Here is a 22,792-nt window from a genome sequence, read left to right as displayed (position 1 = left end):
TCGATTCCCGCACAGTACAAACATTTGTGTGCATGAACATATTTGTTTGTATTGGACTGGGTGTTTTCTATGTATAATAAGTATGTATTTACAAAAAAAAAAGTATTTAATTATGTTTATATCCGTTGTCTAGTACCCATAGTACAAGCTTTGCTTAGTTTGGGACTAGAAGCGCAGTGTAAAATGTCTAAGGATATTTATTTATTATTTATTTTATTTATTAACTTTTATCTCAAGAACAAAATCATTTTGACATATTTACATACCTACAATTGGTGAAATATCAGCCCCAAAACAAATATCTTTTCTATGGCAGAATAAGAAACACCAAAAAATCCTTTATCAAAACAATGACACGTGTCGTAAGATGATTCAATGTTTAAAGTAGACACGCAGATATGAATTAATCTATCTATATAAATAAAAATGAATTGATGTTCGTTAGTCTGATTAAAACTCGAGAACGGCTGGGCCGATTGAGCTGATTTTGGTTTTAAAATGTTTGTCGTAGTCCAGGGTAGGTCTAAACGGTGAGCAAATACGCGCGCGATATTGTTTTTCTGTAACAGACAAAATTCCACGCGAGCGAAGCCGCGGGCGGAAAGCTAGTATGTAATAGAAAGAGAGGTCAATAAGTCAAAATGACTAGCATGCAACTACTCGCGTATAAATTGTAATCACGCACTTATTACAATACATACATGATTAGTCCGTATGCGTACTGGCGATGTATATTTTGGAGGAAGATAATTGACCTAAGTCACTACAAAGTATACGCGAGCAGTACGCAGCGTATGCGTACTGGTCGTGTATAGTTTGGAGGAGCTTAGTAAAAAAAGTCATATCCAAACTATACTCGATTAGTTTCACACCCTTGCGTTCTGGCTATGTATAGAATGGAAAGACGCGGCTGGACGCCCTCTCTTTAAACGGTGCTCGCAGAATATCAGCGTCGAGGTACTTCGTGCCTTGGCATATGCTGAGCGAGGACCTGTTTGGTACAATTTTATTTTTAGTTTTAAGTTTTAATTTGTAATTTTAATGTGTTATGCCAAATAAACAATTTTTTATTTATTTATTTATTTTTATATTTATTTATTTTTGTGAACATTCTCCCCCTTATTACAAAAAAGTGAAACCCTACACTTGCACTGGTTTCAAATATAATTTCCATACAAAATGTCAATGTAAACCATAGTTCAACCAGACTTGTCTAACTTTATAAGGGGGTCTAAGTTTAATACATAACATAGTAGTTACCAAATCTGTTAGTCGAGAAGTTACACGTCTGAATTCCTCGACAAGAAGTGAAAAAGGATATAAGTGTATAACATTGTTACAAAAACAACTCTGACACTTTACACACACATAAAAAATATGAATAAGTTTATCTTAATAAATAAGAATACTCATACTGCTAATGACTTTGGCAATGATTTTAAACTAAGCAAAAAGTGAGTATACTAATGACCATAATTTTTGTTTAACTTTAATTTTATCATAGTTGTTTCTCCTGTTTGTTCCTTATCTAAAGCAGGCCTGGCTCACTCCGCGCGGTACATCCGATAATTACCTACAGCGAAGCGCCCCGCCGGCGGGTATTATATCAGTCGAGTGTCACGCGCGCGCCCGTCAGGACGCTGGCGTGCGTTGTAAGTAACTAATTCTATGATCGAAGTATTATTTAAAAATGGACATAAAGAGAAAGTAATATTATTGTGCGGCGTTCGGGTGTTTAAATTCGAAAAGAAATCTACCGGATTTATCTTTTTTTCCGCTTCCCAAAGATGCTGAAAGGTATGTTGACCATGTAGGTAATCAATAATTCTTAGGATAGTATAGGAACCTAACCTACCATGACTACTGCTCAGAATGCGTTCGTTCGTTTCAGCCAAAATAAATGACGTCCACTGCTGGGCAAAGGCCTCTCCCAAGGTTTTCCATAATGAATGCGTACTTACCTGCATACGTACCTCATAACAAATAAATAGATTAATTATTTTTTTACTAGACACTACTAGACAGCAACCCTAACAGCGTAAGAAGAGTTCAGAGGCACGCGATAGAAAGAGACAAAACTTGTAGGTGAATAAAATTGTAGGTACGTAGTGCTGTGCGAGCTGAATTCCACTGTATCGCGTCGTAGCAAGACTCGCATTTATTTAAATCGTCTTGCGGAGTAATCCTTCTGTACCTGTACTATTACTTATTCTGTGTCTAAAGGCAGTAAAGCTTTTACAATAAATCACAATATTGAACCATTACGTCAATCAATGATTCCGTAGTATACGATCCAGTAAAGGTAAATGAGCAAGGGCTTACGCTGTTAATCCTCATAATAGCAGCTTTGAGTTAACAGAACTGATATTGACAACTAGTAACTACATTAACTGGTACCTATAGAATTAATCCACACACAATGGTTGTATTGCTCAGAAACCAACACCTATTATACTGCTATGTAAGTTACCGTCAATACCTACTTGTCTTGCGCCCGTATTCACAAACATTACTATGATGTCTCACATCGCACGTGGACTCACAGGGTGACACACGAACCAACCACAGAACTCTATTCAACGCTGTGCGTTCGATTTGCTGCCTTCACTTAAGCAAGCATCGTTTGTGAATACCAGTGTTAAAGTTATTTGTATGAATGTTGTTTAAAACTACAGACGATATTGTTATTATGAGAAAATGTAAGTAAATGGAAACAAATAGTTCGAATCGAGTCGAGTTCAAATGAATGTGAGTCATCCAATAATGTTTGTTTCAGTCACTACAAATATATATAAAAAGGACTAGGACTTATTCATTTTTGATTAATTTCATGAGGGAACAACACACGCTCGCATTTTGATCAAATATTTCATCGCTTTTAGAGTTAATGAAGCATATAAATAAACTTAATATTTACTAACAAAGACATAATGCTGTCTGGTCGGAAATTACTCGGGTTCTCCAAAAAGTTGAACCATCCTTAACTTCAAATTACCAGAAATGAATATAAGTTGTATAAATAGGACAGCCCTTCAAAGGCGAGCCATCATTATGTCGGGGGCATAAACACTGAATAGTCCACAGGATTTTGGATATAATCCCAAATCGTTTGATCTACGAGTACACTAAAGGATTTTAATCTAAGATTGAGTAGTAACATCTTCCTTCTCTAATAATATTGTAGTAAAATGATTGTTATGTAATCTCTTTATTATTGTAGAGTTTTTTCCTGGCCCAAAAGAAACGGAAAGTTTATGAATTTAGCGGTGTAAGTGTAGCACTTAAAAACTATTCAACCGATTTTCATTAATAATACGAGTATAACTCAAAGGTGACTGACTGACTGACATAGTGATCTATCAACGCACAGCTCAAACCACTGGACGTATCGGGCTGAAATTTTTCATGCAGGTAGATGTTATGACGTAGGTAACCGCTAAGAAAGGATTTTACGAAACTCCACCCCTAATGAGGTAAAACGGGATCCACGCGTACATGGTCGCGGGCGGCCGCTAGTGATTAATAAAGCGTCAATCAATTCGTCACTAGAGTCTGACCGGCTCCCCTCTATCTGGCAGAATCTTGTTACGCAGAAATTCATTTGGCATAACTCACTTGGCATAATCTCCTTAAACCGAATATTTATAAGGCATAAACATTGTTAAATATAATCATCGTTTGGTACAATGTTTATATACCCGAATTTTATATCGCATAATTTCGATTAGCTTAATGTTTCTTCAGGCATATAGGTAAATAGTATGGTGAAGTCAGAAATTTGATATCATCATTTGAATATTTTAAATTTTCATACAAAATAAATTTTATAAAATCCGATTTGTATGAAAATTAAAAAAAATTAAATGATGATAATCACTGACTTCACCATACCATTTATATGCCCATTTTAATGGGCTAGTGTCGGCTCATATACCCATTTACCTAACACCCTGTATACAACATGTTAATGAAAAAGCGCAAAACCTCAGACACCCCGTCTTATTTTTTAACCGACTCAAAAAAGGAGGAGGTTATATGTTCGACTGTATGTATGTTTTTTTTTTCTATGTATGTTCACCGATTACTCCGTCAATTGTGGACCGATTTTCAAAATTCTTTTTTTGTTCGATAGGGTACACTTTTGAGGTGGTCCCATTGTCACCAAGTCAGGATCTGATGATGGGATCCTAGGGAAATCGAGGGCAACCCTCAAATTTTATAGGCACGTATATCGTTTTTCAAATGTTTTCTTAAGTTATTCAAGTATTTGCTTCTGGAAATCATCATCTCATATTGATGAGCTGATGATAGAAGGTAAAACTCCTTAATGCTTAGGAGTTGGAGGATGATTCTTTTAATTTTATAGATAAGTATAGTTTCTAAAGTTATTCAAGTGTTTGCATCAGGTAGTCATCATCTCATCATGATGAACTGGTCATGGTACGTACAACTCCTTAACGCTTAGGAGTTGGAGGATAATTCTTTAAATTTATAGGTACAAACAGACCAACAGTTGTATTCTTTCATATTTTTAAGGTGGGCTGACGGTGGTCTTTTTAGTTTGCGGATATGGTAACCTGTATTTTGTAGGGATTATTATTTTCACTTGACATGAAGAATATAGTCTCAATGTACTGCCTACATTCAGTGGTAACATCAAGGTAATAATAAGTAACTAAAAAGCAAGAAATAAGTTAATTTTTATAAAAAAAAACCGACTCTAAAAAACATACACTAAAAAGTAGAAAAATAATTAGGTACTAATGTTATTTATTAGGACGAATTAATGTTTATGTATACCATGATTGATACTTTTGGAGTCGGTGCAGGCAAATTCACACGTTTCATAATCTTGGCACCGACTCCAGGAGTATCAATCATGGTATACATAAATATTAATTCGTCCTAATAAATAAGATTAGTACCTAATTATTTTTCTACTTTTTAGTGTATGTTTTTTGGAGTCGGTTTTTTTTTTATAATATCATAAAATAATTATGTAAATTATTAAAATTAATTTTCGCGGATTATTTACAAAGATATTCAATGTTTTTGTTTTCACCCCGCGCACTTGTTATCTCTTTTTTACGCATTTCTGGAAACGTATTGACCTTTCACACGCTGATTGCAAGGCATGCACGCCTATGAATAGGTTAGTAGTTAACGTAGATAGTTTATTCACCTTTGATAATAGAGTTAAGCAACACGGCGTAATTAAAATATTTTTTTATATAGGAGGGTTTTGCTATAATCCCCACGCTTGGCAGGCGGGCTGGAGATCGCAGTTTACCTATAAGATTTATGTTTTTCATAGAGCGCTGCTGCCCGTTCTCTGTGTGATGTGTAGTCCCTAAGTCGCCTCTTACGACACCCGGAGAAGAGTAGGGGTTGGTGACTCTAGTAGTAGAATTTATCTTATCTACCTATTATGTGCTATTATTTTGTTTGTTTAATTTTAACTTTTAACTCAACACACTATAGTCTAAGATCCGTACTAGCAGAGTAAATACCTACTCGGTCATCTTCATAGAAACGCACGGGCGCGGTTTGTATGTGAGCGCGCCAACACGTATGCGGCGTGGCGTCTTTCCGTTCTATACATAGCCAGAACGCAAGGGTGTGAAACTAATCGAGTATAGTTTGGAGATGACTTTTTTTACTAAGCTCCTCCAAACTATACACGACCAGTACGCATATGCTGCGTACTGCTCGCGTATACTTTGTAGTGACTTAGGTCAATTATCTTACTCCAAAATATACATCGCCAGTACGCATACGGACTAATCATGTATGTATTGTAATAAGTGCGTGATTACAATTTATACGCGAGTAGTTGCATGCTAGTCATTTTGTCTTATTGACCTCTCTTTCTATTACATATTAATTCATATCTGCGTGTCTACTTTAAACATTGAATCATCTTTCGACACGTATTCTGCCATAGAAAAGATATTTGTTTTGGGGCTGATATTTAATTTTCACCAATTCTCGAATAACTCCTAAATTAAGAATTATGTAGGTATGGAAATATTATTATGTCAAAATGATTTTGTTCTTGAGATAAAAGTTAATAAATAAAATAAATAATAAATAAATATCCTTAGACATTTTACACTGCGCTTCTAGTCCCAAACTTAGCAAAGCTTGTACATAATACTAAGTATTAAACATACATACTTAAATACTTTTTTTTTGTAAATACATACTTACTATACATAGAAAACACCCAGTCCAATACAAACAAATATGTTCATGCACACAAATGTTTGTACTGTGCGGGAATCGAACCCGCTCCCTCCGGAATAGTAGTCCGTTTCGAACCACTACACCAAACGGCCGATAATACAAACCTAGCATTTAAAGTCTCGCATAATGTATTAATAATGCACGTTGAACTTTCTTATCTCACTCTCTCTCATCTATACTTATAATAAATCTGTAGAGAGGTCAATTCTGTACATGAAATATATTTTCAAAATAACTATCAGGGGGTGATTAGTGATCGATACTGATGCCAAAAATGCAATCAGTAAAATTTTTGTCTGTCTGTCTGTCTGTCTGTCTGTATGTTCCTTATAGAAACAAAAACTACTCTACGGATTTTAACGAAACTTGGTACAATTATTCTTCATACTCCTGGGCAGGTTATAGGATACTTAGGAATTCCCACGGGAACGGGAATTAGCGGGTAAATCCTTTTGTATGAAAAATCTAAACCGCTTGAGTTAGACGCTTGAAATTTGTCATGCAGGTACCTTAGTAAACATAAAGCTTAGTTACAACAGGATATTGCAAAATTCCCACGGGGACGGGAGTTAGCGGGAAAAAACATTTGTATGAAAAATCTAAACCGCTTAAGTTAGACGCTTGAAATTTGGCATGCAGGTATCTTAGTAAACTTAAAGCTTAGTTACAACAGGATATTGCAAAATTCCCGCAAATAAAAAAAAACATTTGTATGAAAAAATCTAAACCGCGTAAGATAGATGAAGGGGGTAAAACGGGATCCACGCGTACGAAGTCGCGGGCGGCCGCTAGTTTTAAATGAATTTATGATTACACTAATAATTGTTATTTAATTTGAAATCTACCTAATCAATTTAATTTCAAAAACCACTTACCTACAATAGTGTTAAAAATCTAGATTTATTATAGATTCAGTAAAATAATAATATTTTATGTAATAATATCGAATAAATGTAATTTTAAATATAATTCCATATTTTACTAAATCAATATCAACTAAACACACTCTAGTCAAGTGTAAGTGGTGCAGTAGAAACTAATCGAGTATAGTTTGGATATGACTTTTTTACTAAGCTCTTCCAAACTATACACGATCAGTACGCAAAATTCGTGTATAGTTTGGAGTCACAGATTTACAAACGGGCACTACAAAATATACACGAGCAGTTTCCTATGGGTGCGTTCTGGCCATGTATAGAACGGAAAGACGCTGCGGCGCGCACACACTGACAAAATTTAGCGGGGATTAGCGGGAAGGCGTCTTTCCGTTCTATACATAGCCAGAACGCAAGGGTGTGAAACTAATAGTCTAAGATCCCGCTATACAAGGACCTTCACCGAGATGCTTATTTGATGAAACATATTTTATATTCAATTTAACATGTCAATAATTATATTGCTTAAGGGTTGCCTAATAAATTTCAGTCCAGGATATGATTAATTAATCATTAAAAAAAGTTTTATTTTTAAATATTTCATCGGTTTGATTATTAAACAAACTCCATACCAATCGAAAGTATGAAGCCCATAGAATATGCAAACGTTAGGTTGCCTATTCTTTTCCAGTCATAACTCTCGGGTTGCCAGGTATAAACAGGTAAATTGATAGAGCATTCTGCATCGGTCTGATAATTTAATCAAATATAAATGAAAATAAAGATTATTTCATTATGAACACGGTGGTATAGGGTTGCCTGCGAAAAATCAGTCCTGAATGACGGTTGTCGAATTTTGTAAAGTGAAATTAAAACTGAAAGGTGACATTTTTCGAGTAGTTGGCAACATTTGGGAAAGACGAGTTGTATGAGGCGTTTGTGTGTCTTGTCAAGAGGTGTCGCTTGGGTGAAGAAATTTCTCCAGTGTTGCCATGCTTTCGGAGATTTGGTCCAAAAATGTCGAAAGTGGAAATAACGACTTCCGGTCAAAAATTTGGATGACGCCTCCTGCAAAAGAGTCGTACAAATGACATTTGATCATTTTCATCTCGATCACCTGGCAACACTGGCAGCTACGGGGAAAAGTATTTTTTTTTCGACATGGGTGTCTTTAAAGTTAAGGACGGACAGAAGGAGATATGGCAGAAAAAATCCAAAAATGGGGTTTGGTCGGTTATACGACCCAGATTATGGGAAAAATCCGAAAATTCAGAAAATCAAGATGGCGACTGAGTGAGCGGTCATTTTGTAAAAAGTTTCAAATTTCTGATTTTTCAAATGCATTTTTTGGTCAGTTGGCAACATTTGGGAAACTCGAGTTGTATAGAGCGATTACGTAGTTTGCTAAGGAGTATCGTTTGGAAAAACAACATTTTCCAGTGTTGCCATACTTTGAAAGATTTGGTCAAAACATGTAAAAAATGGAAATAACGACTTTTGGTCCAAAATTTGGATGACGCCTCCTGCAAATAGATCAAACTAATGACATTTGACTATTTTTATCTCGATTACCTGGCAACACTGGCAGTTACGGGGCCACAAAATTTTGGGACTTGGGTGGTTTTAAGGAATTGTTTCACGGGATTGGTTTAAGTTAGAAAAAAAGTAAAAATGGGTTTCGGCGCGGAAAATGGTCTAGATTAAGCGAAAAATGCAATAAGTATGGCAACACTGGAAAATGTTGTTTTTCCAAACGATACTCCTTAGCAAACTACGTAATCGCTCTATACAACTCGAGTTTCCCAAATGTTGCCAACTGCCCAAAAAATGCATTTGAAAAATCAGAAATCTGAAACTTTTTACAAAATGGCCGCTCACTCGGTCGCCATCTTGATTTTCTGAATTTTCGGATTTTTCCCATAATTTGGGTCGTATAACCGACCAAACCCCATTTTTGGATTTTTTCTGCCATATCTCCTTCTGTCCGTCCTTAACTTTAAAGACACCCATGTCGAAAAAAAATACTTTTCCCCATAGCTGCAAGTGTTGCCAGGTGATCGAGATGAAAATGGTCAAATGTCATTTGTACGACCCTTTTGCAGGAGGCGTCATCCAAATTTTTGACCGGAAGTCGTTATTTCCACTTTCGACATTTTTGGACCAAATCTCCGAAAGCATGGCAACACTGGAGAAATTTCTTCACCCAAGCGACACCTCTTGACAAGACACACAAACGCCTCATACAACTCGTCTTTCCCAAATGTTGCCAACTACTCGAAAAATGTCACCTTTCAGTTATAATTTCACTTTACAAAATTCGACAACCGTCATTCAGGACTGATTTTTCGCAGGCAACCCTATACCACCGTGTTCATAATGAAATAATCTTTATTTTCATTTATATTTGATTAAATTATCAGACCGATGCAAAATGCTCTATCAATTTACCTGTTTATACCTGGCAACCCGAGAGTTATGACTGGAAAAGAATAGGCAACCTAACGTTTGCATATTCTATGGGCTTCATACTTTCGATTGGTATGGAGTTTGTTTAATAATCAAACCGATGAAATATTTAAAAATAAAACTTTTTTTAATGATTAATTAATCATATCCTGGACTGAAATTTATTAGGCAACCCTTAAGCAATATAATTATTGACATTGTAGGAGATTGGGATAGGAGCGGGATGGGATACCTTCGATTGAGCAGACTCCACAGGACGGTCCAAGCTTGGTTCTTCTTTCACTTTCACAAACACTTGAATTTTTATTGAGATGAGTTTAGCGCGCGATTTGGGTTTATTTGAATTGGTTTATTTTGGATACTTATTTAGTATTAACGCCCAGATAGGTAGGCGAAGCGGCGCGTTGCGATGCGAGAGCGAGACTGAAGGTGGGAGGGAGAGGATAGGAAAAAGACTGTCAGAATGAGTGATAGAATAGTGTGACATGAGTTTGAATTGCATGAGGTTTTAATGCTGGCGCGTACAACTCCCCCGGCCTAGAGGTCTTCCTCTAGATTGAGTAGCGTTTGTAAAAAAAAATAAAGTTAAAAACGCAAAAAAGCATGCGTTAGAGAGAACTAAACGAGTTAAATTTGAGTTAAATAAGCGTTAAAGTTGAGTTAAATTAAAAATAAAGAAAAAAATTAAGTTAAGAGCATTATTTGAGTTACTGTAAAGGAAGAGGACAAACTCTAACTACAGGCCGAACATAAGTACCGGTTGCAGTGCGAATCTTTAAGGTGCGAATGATTTTGTCCTTTCCGGGATATACTTCCACAACCACACCCAATGGCCAACAAAGAGGATGCGCATTGTCATCTTTTATAACAACAACAGAGCCCACATCTATCGGTTTGGTCACCGTATTCCACTTTTCACGGCGTTGTAGAGAAGTTAAATACTCCTGACTCCAGCGACGCCAAAAGCTTTGCACTAATTTATTGACTAACTGATAACGCGTTAACCGATTGTCAGAAATATCAGAGACATTCTCTACTGGTAAGAATTTCAGTGGAGTTATATTGAGAAAGTGATTGGGAGTGAGAGCGGATATATCAGATGGGTCAGAGCTAAGAACACACAATGGTCTACTATTCAATAAGCCTTCTATTTGTACAAGTACAGTGTTGAACTCTTCGTATGTTAACACTTGAAGACCAATAACTTTATAAAGATACGTTTTTACATAACGAACATTTATCTCTGTGATGCCGTTAAAGTGCGGACCATATGGTGGACTATGAAGAAACTTAATGCGTTGTTCAGCCAAATGTGAACTTAAATAATTTTTGTGAGAGTCAGATTCTAAAAGAGCGTAAATTTCGTCAAGCTTGCGTTTAGCGCCAATGAAGTTAGTACCTCCGTCGCTATATATCATGGAAACGGGGCCTCTTCTACAAATGAATCGACGAAAAGCGGCGAGAAATAGATCAGAGCTTAAGTCTGAAACTAACTCTATGTGTAGAGCCTTAGTTGTAAGACAGCAAAATAAACAAATATAAGCCTTCTGGCTTTTAACACCTCTGCGGCGAATGTGAGTAATAAAGAAGGGACCTGCATAATCGACCGATGTATAAACAAAGGCTTTAGCTTCTGAAACGCGAAATGATGGCAAGTCGCCCATAAGAGGGTTTGTAGATTTAGGGTTTAAACGAAAACAGATATTGCATTGATGCACTCTTTGACGTACTAAGTTACGTGCGGAAAGTATCCAAAATTTCTGTCTAAGCAGACTGAGTAGAAGTGAAGGACCAGTATGTAAATTACATACATGAAAGTAATCAACTAAAAGTTGAGTGAAGCGATGTTTAGGCGATAGAATGATTGGATGCTTTTGTCCATAGTTGAGTTGAGAGTGAGTGAGTCGACCTCCGACACGAAGTATATTATCAGAGTCAATGAAAGGGTTAAGTTTAAGAAGCGATTTGTTAAAGGGTTTATTATTTTTAATTGCGTGCATATCTTGAGTAAAAAATAGTGCCTGTATATGGCGTACTAAATAGAGTTCAGCGAGTTCTAAATCAGAGGATGTAACCACTCCGTTTGAACGTAGTATTTTAGCGAAGCGTAACACGTACACAGTAGCGCGTAATAATTTTGGGTACGTGGAAATGCGATCAATTAATCGATCGAAAGGGTGAGAGTCCGATTGAGAGCTTGTCTCTGAAACAAGAGCGATAGTTTTCTCTTCCAGTCGAACACTGTTAGATGAAACTTGAAATGGCTCGATAGGCCATTGCGAGATTGGCTGAGCTGTCCATTGAGGAGAGTGAAACCAATTTAATTGATTTAATAATGCTTTAGGAGTTACAGGTCGCGATATTACATCTGCAGGATTTTCATTTCCATTAACATGATGCCAAATTTTTGCGTTGAGTTTCGAATTAATTTCAGTAATTCTATTCGCAACAAATGTGTGAAATTTGTACGCGGGAGAATGTATCCACGTGAGAGTGACAGTCGAGTCTGAAAATGCGTAAATTGAGTTAACAGGATAACGATTCTCTATACTATCGCGAACCGATAATAAAAGATTTGTCAAGAGCAGCGCTGCGCACAGTTCAAGCCGCGCAAGAGATATTTTCTTTAAAGGCGCGACGCGCGATTTGGATGCGATAAGAAAGACTTCACCGGGTGAATCTGCATCAGAGCTCACGCGCACATAAACCACAGCTCCGTAGCATACTTCGCTGGCGTCCGCGAAGCCCATGATAGTGACGTGACAACCCGCGGTGATCCCTATATGACGAGATATTTTTAATTGCGATAAATAGTTAATCTCACTATCAAACCGATTCCATTTATTTTTTATTGAGTCTGGAACTGGCTGATCCCATTCAAGTTCGCGCTGCCAGCATTCTTGAATTAAAAGTTTGAGAAACGCTGTCACAGGGCTTAGCAAACCCAAAGGGTCGAATAATCTAGCGGTTGCGGAAAGAATCGTGCGTTTTGTGCATTGGTCAGAGTTAGTAGAGTTAATTTTGTAAAGAAAAACGTCATCATTAGGAAGCCACTGCATGCCTATGATTTTTGTCGTAATTTCTGAGTCAGTGTCAAAATCGACGAGCTGTGGATTTTTATGCGAATCGGGAATCTTATTTATAAGCTCAGGGTTGTTCGAGATCCACTTAACCATTTTAAACCCCCCGGCCATGAACATCTTAACCATTTGATGGTAAGATTGTTCAGCTTTTTCTAACCCGTCCATCGATGAGACATAATCGTCCATATACATACAGGATTGAGCTTCAGACGCGGCGATAGGATAATTCGCGCGCTCGTCCTCAGCGAGTTGGCGAACGACACGCATAGCGAGGTAAGGCGAGCTAGAAACGCCAAAAGAAACCCTATTGTATTGATAAGTATCAATCGGTGATTCAGGATCAAATCGAAATAATATGCGTTGAAACGGGTGGTGATTTTGATCAAGCTTCACACAGAAATACATCTTTTCAATATCAGCAGATAAAGCGACTGAGAAAATGCGTAAGTTAATTAAAAGATCAAAAATATTACTTTGTAAGTTTGGGCCAGTGTAAAGAACATCATTTAACGACTTTCCAGAGGTTGTTTTACAACTTGCATCTAAAACGACTCGAGTTTTTGAAGTGAGTTTATCTGGTCGGTATACTGCATGATGAGGTATATAATAATTTGGAGTATTTTCCTCTGAATTCGATGCGTTTTCAACTTTTGACAGAAAACCGCGATCGATACAGTCTTGAATATTTTCATTATAGTTAGTGCGTAAGCCCGGAGTTGAGTCTAACTTTTTCTCTAAGTTATAGAAGCGACGCCTAGCAGTAAAGTAAGAATCGCCGAGTTCTGATGGGTCGAGTTTAAATGGCAAAGAAACGGTATACGTCCCAGAGTCGTCGCGAGAATGAGTTGATTGGAAAATGTTTTCACATATTTCGTCGTCAGGGCTGATGTGTCTCTTAGTAGGTACACTTTCAAGCTCCCAAAAGCGTTGCGTGAGTGATTCTAATGAGTGCGAGTCTACATTGCAAAAGAATGCTTTATTATCATTGCGTGAATGAGCTGAGTAGCACTGAGCGCGTCCCATAGCGAGATATCCGAGCGTGGTTTCGATAGCGATGACAGAGGATTGCGGTGAAGTTATTTTATTACTACCTAAAAGAAGCGGGAATATCTCATTGCCTAACAAACAATCGATTTCAGCAGGGATATCGAAGCTGTCATCAGCCATAGGAAGACCTTGTAAATGTGATAACTGGGTTATGTCAACCTTTACATTAGGTAAATAATCGGTTATTGTATCAATGACGCGTGCGTTAATAGTGTATTTACACCTGGGATCAAAGCGTGAGGCAATTGTGAAAGATACATATCCTAGCGACACACTTTCAGACTGACCTATGCCCTTAATAGTGGTAGGTAGCGGATTGACTTTTAAGTTCAGTCGCGCACAACATTTATTTGTGATAAAGTTGCTCATCGAACCTGTGTCTAGAAACACGCGTAATTTTTGACACGTCTTATTATTGTCATAAGTATACACTGACGCGGTGGGTAATAAGACCGTGGTACTAGATTCATCAGCGATCGACGGCGTGACTGCAGAGAGAGATACATTGTTGGTTGGCATCGATTGCAACGGCGGCGTGACCGGACCGGGCGCGGACATGGACGCGTCGGTCGGCGAAAGCGTAGCGCTGCAGGTCAGCTGCTGTGACGTCATAGGTCTATTCACGTTAAAGTTATCTATATGAATAAGAGTGTGATGTTTACGTTGGCAAACTGAGCAACGATTTTGAGATCTGCAATCTTTGATGTTATGAAAGCCTAAACAATTGAGACAAAAGTTACATTTAGTAACTAAAGAGTGGCGAGTTGGCGCATTTTTCGAGAGAAAATAACTGCATTTGAACAGGGCATGTTCAGGTTCCGTCTTACAAAGTTGACAATTCTTGCGTACAGCGGATGGAGTGTATGAGCCTTGCGAATTCGGTTGAGATTGGAAGTAATGTTGATTGGGTTTTACTCCAGAAGCTGTATTAGAAACAAACGACTGTGTCGGTTTCGAGTTTTTAGACTGCGATGCGAAATTCGTTTTATTATTAACGTACGGCTTATTCTGCGTAAAACATAAGCGTAAAGCATGGATTTTATTTTGTACTTTTATAAAAGTCTTGAGATCATTAAACGTAGGCATTTTTACGTGCTTAATGGATTGTTCAAATAAATTTAGAGTGTCTTTGTCTAATTTACTGAGAGCAATATGAGTCAAAATGAAATCGGAAAGGTCATCAATCTGTAAACGTCGTAAGGCAGCTTCAGCTGAGCAATACTGTTCCAAAAATTCATCTAAAGATTGCGATTTGAAGTTTATTAACTGTTCCAAATACATAGAGGCTTGTACTCTTATGTCTTGGTATTTTTCTAATAGATTGTTCCAAATTATGTAATAGTTCTCACCAGTAGGTGGAATACCCGAGCAAATTGTAAGTGCTTTTCCGGAAAGTTTTCCTATAAGGTATTGAGCCTTTTCACCTGGAGACAAACCAGTGTTCTCATGAATAAGCGTTTTAAAATTTTGGTAGAAAACGGGCCACTTGGAAGGGGCTCCGTCGAAAGAGACTAGTTCTAAAGGCGGTAATTTTTTTACGAAATCCTGTTTGCGACGCTCTGTGTTGGCCTTTAGTTGTGCGATGGAGCTTTGCACCGAAAGGATGTTACAGTACAAATCGTCAAACGAGTTGAGTGCGGCAAATGTAGGTTTGAGTTCCTCATCATTTTTCATATAACACAAATTAAGTTCGTCAATGGTATCAAGAAAATCCGATCTCGTTTTTTCAATCGAATGCATGCGAGACATGAAAATTTGTTCAATCTGAGGGTCGGAGACCTTTAGGCTGAGGTCGTATAGTTCCTGAACCCTCTGAAAAAGCGCTTCTTTTTTAGCTTCAAGCAAATTAATTTTGCGTTTTACTCCCTCCATTGTATTGGTAGGTGAGCAAACACACGCACGAGAGTTAGCGTTAAAAATGAGTTGAGTTGTGCGTATTTATTTATAATCCAGTAGGAAAATAAAATGCGTAGCGTATGTAAGCGAATTTGAAATTGAATTGAAATAAAATTTTAAAGATTGAATTTAAAAAATATACCTACGTGTTTTACAAACAACGAGTTGACGTTTGAGCGAATAGTAATTTCTAGAATGTGTCAAATGTCAAACGAATCGAACTTTCCAGAAAGAATGTGTCAAACGAGCGAATTTTCTAGAATTTTCTAGAGAGTTGTCAAAATGACGGATGCGTGAAAATGTGTAGTTGTGATTTTCTGTAAGTGTAAAGGATAGGAAATGAACCATGCGGCTCGGTAGGACCAGAAAGGAGTTGTAGGAGATTGGGATAGGAGCGGGATGGGATACCTTCGATTGAGCAGACTCCACAGGACGGTCCAAGCTTGGTTCTTCTTTCACTTTCACAAACACTTGAATTTTTATTGAGATGAGTTTAGCGCGCGATTTGGGTTTATTTGAATTGGTTTATTTTGGATACTTATTTAGTATTAACGCCCAGATAGGTAGGCGAAGCGGCGCGTTGCGATGCGAGAGCGAGACTGAAGGTGGGAGGGAGAGGATAGGAAAAAGACTGTCAGAATGAGTGATAGAATAGTGTGACATGAGTTTGAATTGCATGAGGTTTTAATGCTGGCGCGTACAGACATGTTAAATTGAATATATAAAATATGTTTCATCAAATAAGCATCTCGGTGAAGGTCGTTGTATAGCGGGATCTTATACTATAATCGAGTATAGTTTGGAGATGACTTTTTTTACTAAGCTCCTCCAAACTATACACGACCATGTGCTGCGTACTGCTCGCGTATACTTTGTAGTGACTTGCGTCGAATTTTGTGAAAAGTGTGTGCGTGCACGCCGCATACATACCTATATTGGCGCGCTCACATACAAACCGCGCTCGGTGCGTTTCTATGAAGATGACCTACTCATTTGTATTTACTCTGGTACTAGTGGCGATTTTGCATCATCTGTTTATTCAATGAAACTTATATTAAATTATTTGAAGCATGTTGAAGAGTAGGTTGACTAAAAATATCCTTATTAATTAAAAAAAAAACCTTTATTACACAGAGCACTCATAAGTTTTTTGAACAAATTAAATACCTACCAACCGAAAGTTTGAAGCCTATAAAATATAAAAACATTGGGTTGACTATTTTTCCCTGTCCTAACTACTGCGTTATCAGGTATAAACATTGAAATAACTGCCGTGGCGTAAGACTCTGATCCAAAAGACATATCGAGATCCACTAAATACGGAAAAATATGTCTTTGCATGGGGATCCGTATTTATAATAAAATCCCTAAAGAAATAAAAGATCTTAATATAAATATTTTTAAAAATAGACTACACAGGTGGCTTATGAACCATAGTTTTGATTAAATAAAGGATTTCTTGACTTTCAAATAATATTTACAAATGTTATTTTTGATATATTTTATTGGAAATTTTATTAATGTACTGTTAAAAATTAATATTTAATGGCATTGTTTCTTTTTTTGTTTCAATATTAATACATCAAGATGTAGCACAACATGGTTTAGCTGTAACAACTGTAAGTTTATAATGTATTATCCAAATAAACAATTATTCTATTCTATTCATGTTCTTCGTAATTGGGAACTAGACTCTCTGGGGCCTTCTCGCATATAAAAGCAAAAGGAATAGACTCGCACCAGATGTCGTCGAACAGGCCGGTGCGGGCCATGGCCCCGCAGTAGGCGCCGCCGAATAAATTGGAGCCTGACGGCTGGTTGTCCGCCCACCTCGCATACCCTGCCGCTTCAATACTCTGACCTGAAAGTATCATAATCAGCTATACCCAATGAAGTGCAAGTAGATCCAAATATACAGTGTGAGTCACGATAAAGTGCACATATGAAAATAGGTGAAACTAGACCTATTTTTATCGACAAAAAAGAGGTCAAAACTTTTTAAGTTTTTATTTTATTTTTCAAAGATTTTTTTTTTCCAATTACTTATTGTAAAGAAAACGTAATAACTTTTAAACTAAGAGGTATATCCTGATAAAAAAAAACAGTAATAATGCTAAATAACAGGCGATACTAGAAAGTACATAAAATACTCTGAAAATAGGTCTAGTTTCACCTATTTTCATTTGTGCACTTATCGTGACTCACACTGTTTAATAGAGGGTATTCAAAAAACTACACCCACGCGAACCATACACTGAAGAAACTCTTTAGTAACTATAGTAAGAATTAATAAGTTTGACTATGACTTTCATCATCTGTCATAAAGTTGTCATTAAAACGAAACTGTCTTTCGTTCTTTGAGATAAGAAATCACCATATCACAACTAGTGATGTACAAGACTCGAGGCGTCGAGTCCTATTTTTGAAGCCTCGAGGCGGAATGGCAAGGCTCAGTGAGCTCGGTAGGCTCGGTGCCCCGAGCTTAGCCGAGCTGCGAGCTCTCTGACCCATGCCTCGAGGCTTTAAAAGTGCTCGAGCCCTGAAAAGAGCTCGAACCTTCAAAAGAGCTCGAACCTTCAAAATAGCTCAAACCTTCGGCAAAAAATAAAAAAAAAACATCACCTAGGTACATTGATTTTTATTATAAGATTTTTAAAATGTACCTATATTTTATTTTGTTAGGACAAATTCTAATTGTTTGTAGTAATTATTTGATTTGTGTCCTTTTGTGAAAAACGTTTTTCAAATAACTATGTATTTTATTGTAGGTATCAGAATTCCTGCAGTTTTATTCAAAAGAACGATCTTAACACAAAAGTTAACTGGGCTTTCAAAAAGGCTCGAGCTCTCAAAAAGGCTCGAGCTCTGCGAAAGACTCCAAGCTTCATACAAACAAGGCGAGCCCCGAAAAAGGCTCGAACTCTAAAAAAAGACTTCCGAGTCGTCGAGCTTCATACAAACGAGGCAAGCCCTGTAAACGACTCTGAGCTCTCGGCAAAAGGACTCGGAAGCCTCGAGCCTTGTACATCACTAATCACAACTTACCATGTACTGTGTACCAAGTGCCATTTTGATCCCAATCAAGAAATCCAACTGAAACAACGTCCTTATTGTTCAAATTTATAGTGTTGGCTGGATATTTGGCAAAGAGGTTTATGAGGACTGTGGCTTCCTGATTGCTGTTGAGGATGGCCAGATAGCCGCCCTCCGCGAGGCAGGTCATCTGCGCGCGCCACCAGGTCTTCCCCAAGTGGTGAAACTTGTAGCAGCTACCAGTGCTTTGTTCAAATGTATAAGCTACAATCGGAACAGATAAAAGGTTATTGAGATATTGAAATGCCTATGTTCACCAGAAATAATGCAGGACTCTAATGGTGAAAACTATTTTCAAATTCGGTCTAGTAGTTTCGAAATTATAATAACCAATACAAACAGTCTAAATTTTCTTTCAGTTGATATAACAGTTGATATAGATAACATGCTGTTTGTGTAGAGATGTTTCAGTTATGTAAGGTTATTGTGTTTTTGTCTGTAAATGCAGTTAATTACCAGTGTCGACAGTGCCGCAATTTTTATTCATCACAGGGTTATTGGTTTTCTTCTTGTAGCACACGTATGGGTACGTCTCATTACACCGCGTAACAGCCAGCGTCCCGTTATGCAGCATGATGATGCAATATTCCTGGTTCTGGAAGTTGTCAGGTTCGTCCATGGCCCATTGCACGGGGATCTTTGCTAACGGGATACCTGATTAAACGTATAATCATTATCACGTTATAAAAAGTATAAAACATTACAAAGAAATAGAACTTCCACCTCTGTAAATGATACAGAAATGGCTTTTTACGTCCAGTTCAAAATACCTTCGATAGATGTGAAGTCCCCTTTGGAAATTGTGGCGTGGAATCCCGTAAAGACGCGACTAGCACAGCTAGCTCCCGCCGTCATCCTTGCTATCATAGCTGCTTGGAGATTTGCATTCAGCGGCGATGCCAGAACTGCACCTGTAGATTAGTCTTCAACATTAATCATAGATAATATCATGACTCCTAACGGTATTATAATATCTTTAGAGAAAAATCAAAGAGGTCGTGGCGAGAAGAATTGAATGCATCAAATTAAATAAATTTTCAATGTAGTTAAGCTTTTTAGGGTTCCGTAGTCCTGATAAGGAACCCTTGTAGTTTCGTTATGTCTGTCTGTCCGTCTGAGGTTTTACTTGAAAACTATTTGCACTAGAAAGCTGTAACTTTGTGGAGGTAGGATGTATAATATAATCACGCCGATAAAGTGGTAGAATAAAATTTAGAAAAAGAAACTTCCTAACATTAAAAGTGGGGATGAGTTTTTTTTTCATCTTCTCCATTGTGTGGGGTCTCGTTGGATAGGTCTTTAAAAATGGTTTAGGGGTTTTTTAAGTTTGTTTTGCGATCTAGGGATCCGTTTGCAAAATATTAAAGGTTAAAGTGCCAATTTTTGTTCGAATAGGGCGTCCCTCTCTAATAACTAAACTGTTGGCGTGAAAAATCTGGGAAAATTCAAAATAATAGTAATAGCCCTTTTTATATTTTTTTAAGGAAAACTATAACGGTTAAGATTAATAAGGTTAAGAGTAATAGTAATTTAACTCATGAATTATAAAATTTCTTACCTAATAAATCAAAATTGCTTATGAGAAAATATTAAAAGTGAATAATAATAGAAAAGTAATAGATGAAGAAATTGCTTGCTTCTGAAATATATTGTGTTATCAATAGAACTCTACTCTGCGCGTGGCACGACACGCACTTGTTTTTATCTAAACGCAAAAAACTACTATAATAATATTAAGTAGGTATGTACTAAATAATATACCTAACTTAAAATATATCATAATTCTAATAATAATGTGTCGTATTTAATTTAACCTTCTAGGTCGCAGCGTAGAAATGCTTCTGTAAACGTCACTGGTGCTTGGTGCAGCTTCAGCCATCCTCCTGCCTCTTTACTGTATGTGTAGTCATAACGGAATATGCCATTTGTACCTTGAAAAAAAAGTTAGATTTGAAAATCAGTTGACCACCGAGATCGATCGATTAAAGCGTGATTATTATTTAAATATGAAATATTCGTAAGAATACAGGGTGGAATCGGCAAGTGATCTCACTCGATTAAAACTATACAAAATATCGAAAAACTGGTTACTGATACTGAAATAATAACGTTATTTATTTATTAGGACAAAATACATGACCACGATTGATATTCTTGGAAGCTGGAAACATCGAATTTTCGGATAGATCCGATTTATTTTGTAATTCGATAGAGCTCATGAAGCACTTTCAGGATCAGTAACCAGTTTTTGGATAACTTGTATAGTTTAGAAATAAACGAGTGAGATCACTAATTATCGTTTCCATTCTATATTATTGAGATAAAGATATTACTATGCTTTCTTTAATTACACTGGGGAACAGTCATTTTGCGGTATGGTAGTTTATAGTCAAGTCTGTATGAAACTAGTATGATGAATACTAGATAATTATTAGATTTGTCTTGTTCTTGAGATAAAGACTATTAACTATTTCTATGAAAAATATTAACGACCCGGTTTTTATTGTGATGGGAAATAACTGAAAAAGAAGTGAAAAAAGTCATTGTTTTTCTAATTAAATCCATTCTTACTTCCTTAAAATGTATGAAACTTGTGTATGTTTTGTACTTTTAATTTTATTGGCCATCGCATGATTTAAAATATTTGCCTATTAGTGTTAAATTACCCACGCTTTCACTTGTTTTTGAAGGAAGATGGGAAAACTAAAAATTTAAAACTTAAATCCTTGTAATTTTGCGAAAAATAGGTCAAGCCCCAAATTTTCATCAATAAAATTGTCCAGAGGTTACGCCCTTAAAGTTTGATCACTACATGCCCGGACATACTGTATAATACTATGAAACAACTTACTTGCAATAGAAATGTAGACTAAATAGAAAGCTAAATAATAATAATTCCCACACATGATTACTCCTTGGTTCAACTACGACTTACAGATACTGATTGAATATAAATGCTAAAGGTGTATCAATTTGGGTTCCTATCCGGTACCAGTACCGGTAATTGTTTAATCAATCTATACTAATCTATAAACTATCTATACTAATATCTATATTAATCAATACTAAATTATACATATACTAATCTATATAATAAAAATAATAAAAATGAATTGATGTTCGTTAGTCTGATTAAAACTCGAGAACGGCTGGGCCGATTGAGCTGATTTTGGTTTTAAAATGTTTGTCGTAGTCCAGGGTAGGTCTAAACGGTGAGCAAATACGCGCGCGATATTGTTTTTCTGTGACAGACAAAATTCCACGCGGGCGAAGCCGCAGGCGGAAAGCTAGTCTATACTAATATTACAAAGCTGAAGAGTTTGGTTGAATGCGCTAATCTCAGGAACTACTGGACCGATTTGAAAAAATATTTTTGTGTTAGATAGCCCGTTTGTCCCAGAAGGCTATAGGCTATATTATGTATATCAAAACGCTAAGACCAATAGGAGCGGAGCACCAATGAAGAATGTTTCAAATCAGTGATTTTTTGCTTTCGAGAGCTGACGCTGCGTAAATGGTTAAAAATTCGCAAAATTCATGTATGACAGGATTGTTCCTCTTTAAAAGTTAATAGTAAAAAAAAGTCCGCGATAGCATGTTATGTCTATCTTTTAAGGTTGGCTCACTGTAATCTTTTTTATGCAAACCAAAAACGTTTTGGACTTCTACGCGGACGAAGTCGCGAGCAAAGTCGTTATTCCACGCGGACGATGTTGCGGGCACAGCTAGTATATTATAAATGCGAAAGTAAACTCTGTCTGTCTGTCTTGCTTTCAGGCCTAAACCACTAAAACGATTTTGATGAAATCTGGCATAGAGATAGTTTGAGTCCCGGGAAAGGACATAGGATAGTTTTTATCCCGGTTTTTGAAACAGGGACGCGCGCGATAAAGTTTTTCTGTGAGAGAAAAAATTCCACGCGGGCGAAGCTGCGGGCGGAAAGCTAATTTATTATAATCAGCAGTTGCGAGTAGTTACTAACGGTTATTAACGGTACCTATTAACAGCCCTTGAATATGACGCCATAAACTTGATTTCTTAATTAAATTATAATGAAACTAGAGATAATAACAGTTTGTAGTCGTA

The 22,792-nt window shown here is 36.9% G+C and overlaps 1 protein-coding gene across 1 annotated transcript; it reads right to left on the bottom strand.

Moving 5' to 3' along the window:
• Nucleotides 1-17,165: 17,165 nt before the first annotated feature.
• Nucleotides 17,166-21,641, bottom strand: LOC135074165 (macrophage mannose receptor 1-like). The gene is made up of 6 exons (XM_063968470.1): nt 21,558-21,641; nt 20,521-20,637; nt 19,477-19,617; nt 19,163-19,360; nt 18,659-18,910; nt 17,166-17,474 (listed from the first exon to the last, which is right to left on the bottom strand). The coding sequence occupies exons 1-6, from the start codon at nt 21,610-21,612 to the stop codon at nt 17,275-17,277; spliced, it is 963 nt and encodes a 320-aa protein (XP_063824540.1). The 5' UTR covers nt 21,613-21,641; the 3' UTR covers nt 17,166-17,274.
• Nucleotides 21,642-22,792: the final 1,151 nt, after the last annotated feature.

Source organism: Ostrinia nubilalis, chromosome 8, assembly GCF_963855985.1.
Source record: "Ostrinia nubilalis chromosome 8, ilOstNubi1.1, whole genome shotgun sequence".
Classification (NCBI taxonomy): domain Eukaryota; kingdom Metazoa; phylum Arthropoda; class Insecta; order Lepidoptera; family Crambidae; genus Ostrinia; species Ostrinia nubilalis.
This window is presented reverse-complemented; position numbering and strand designations above follow the sequence as displayed.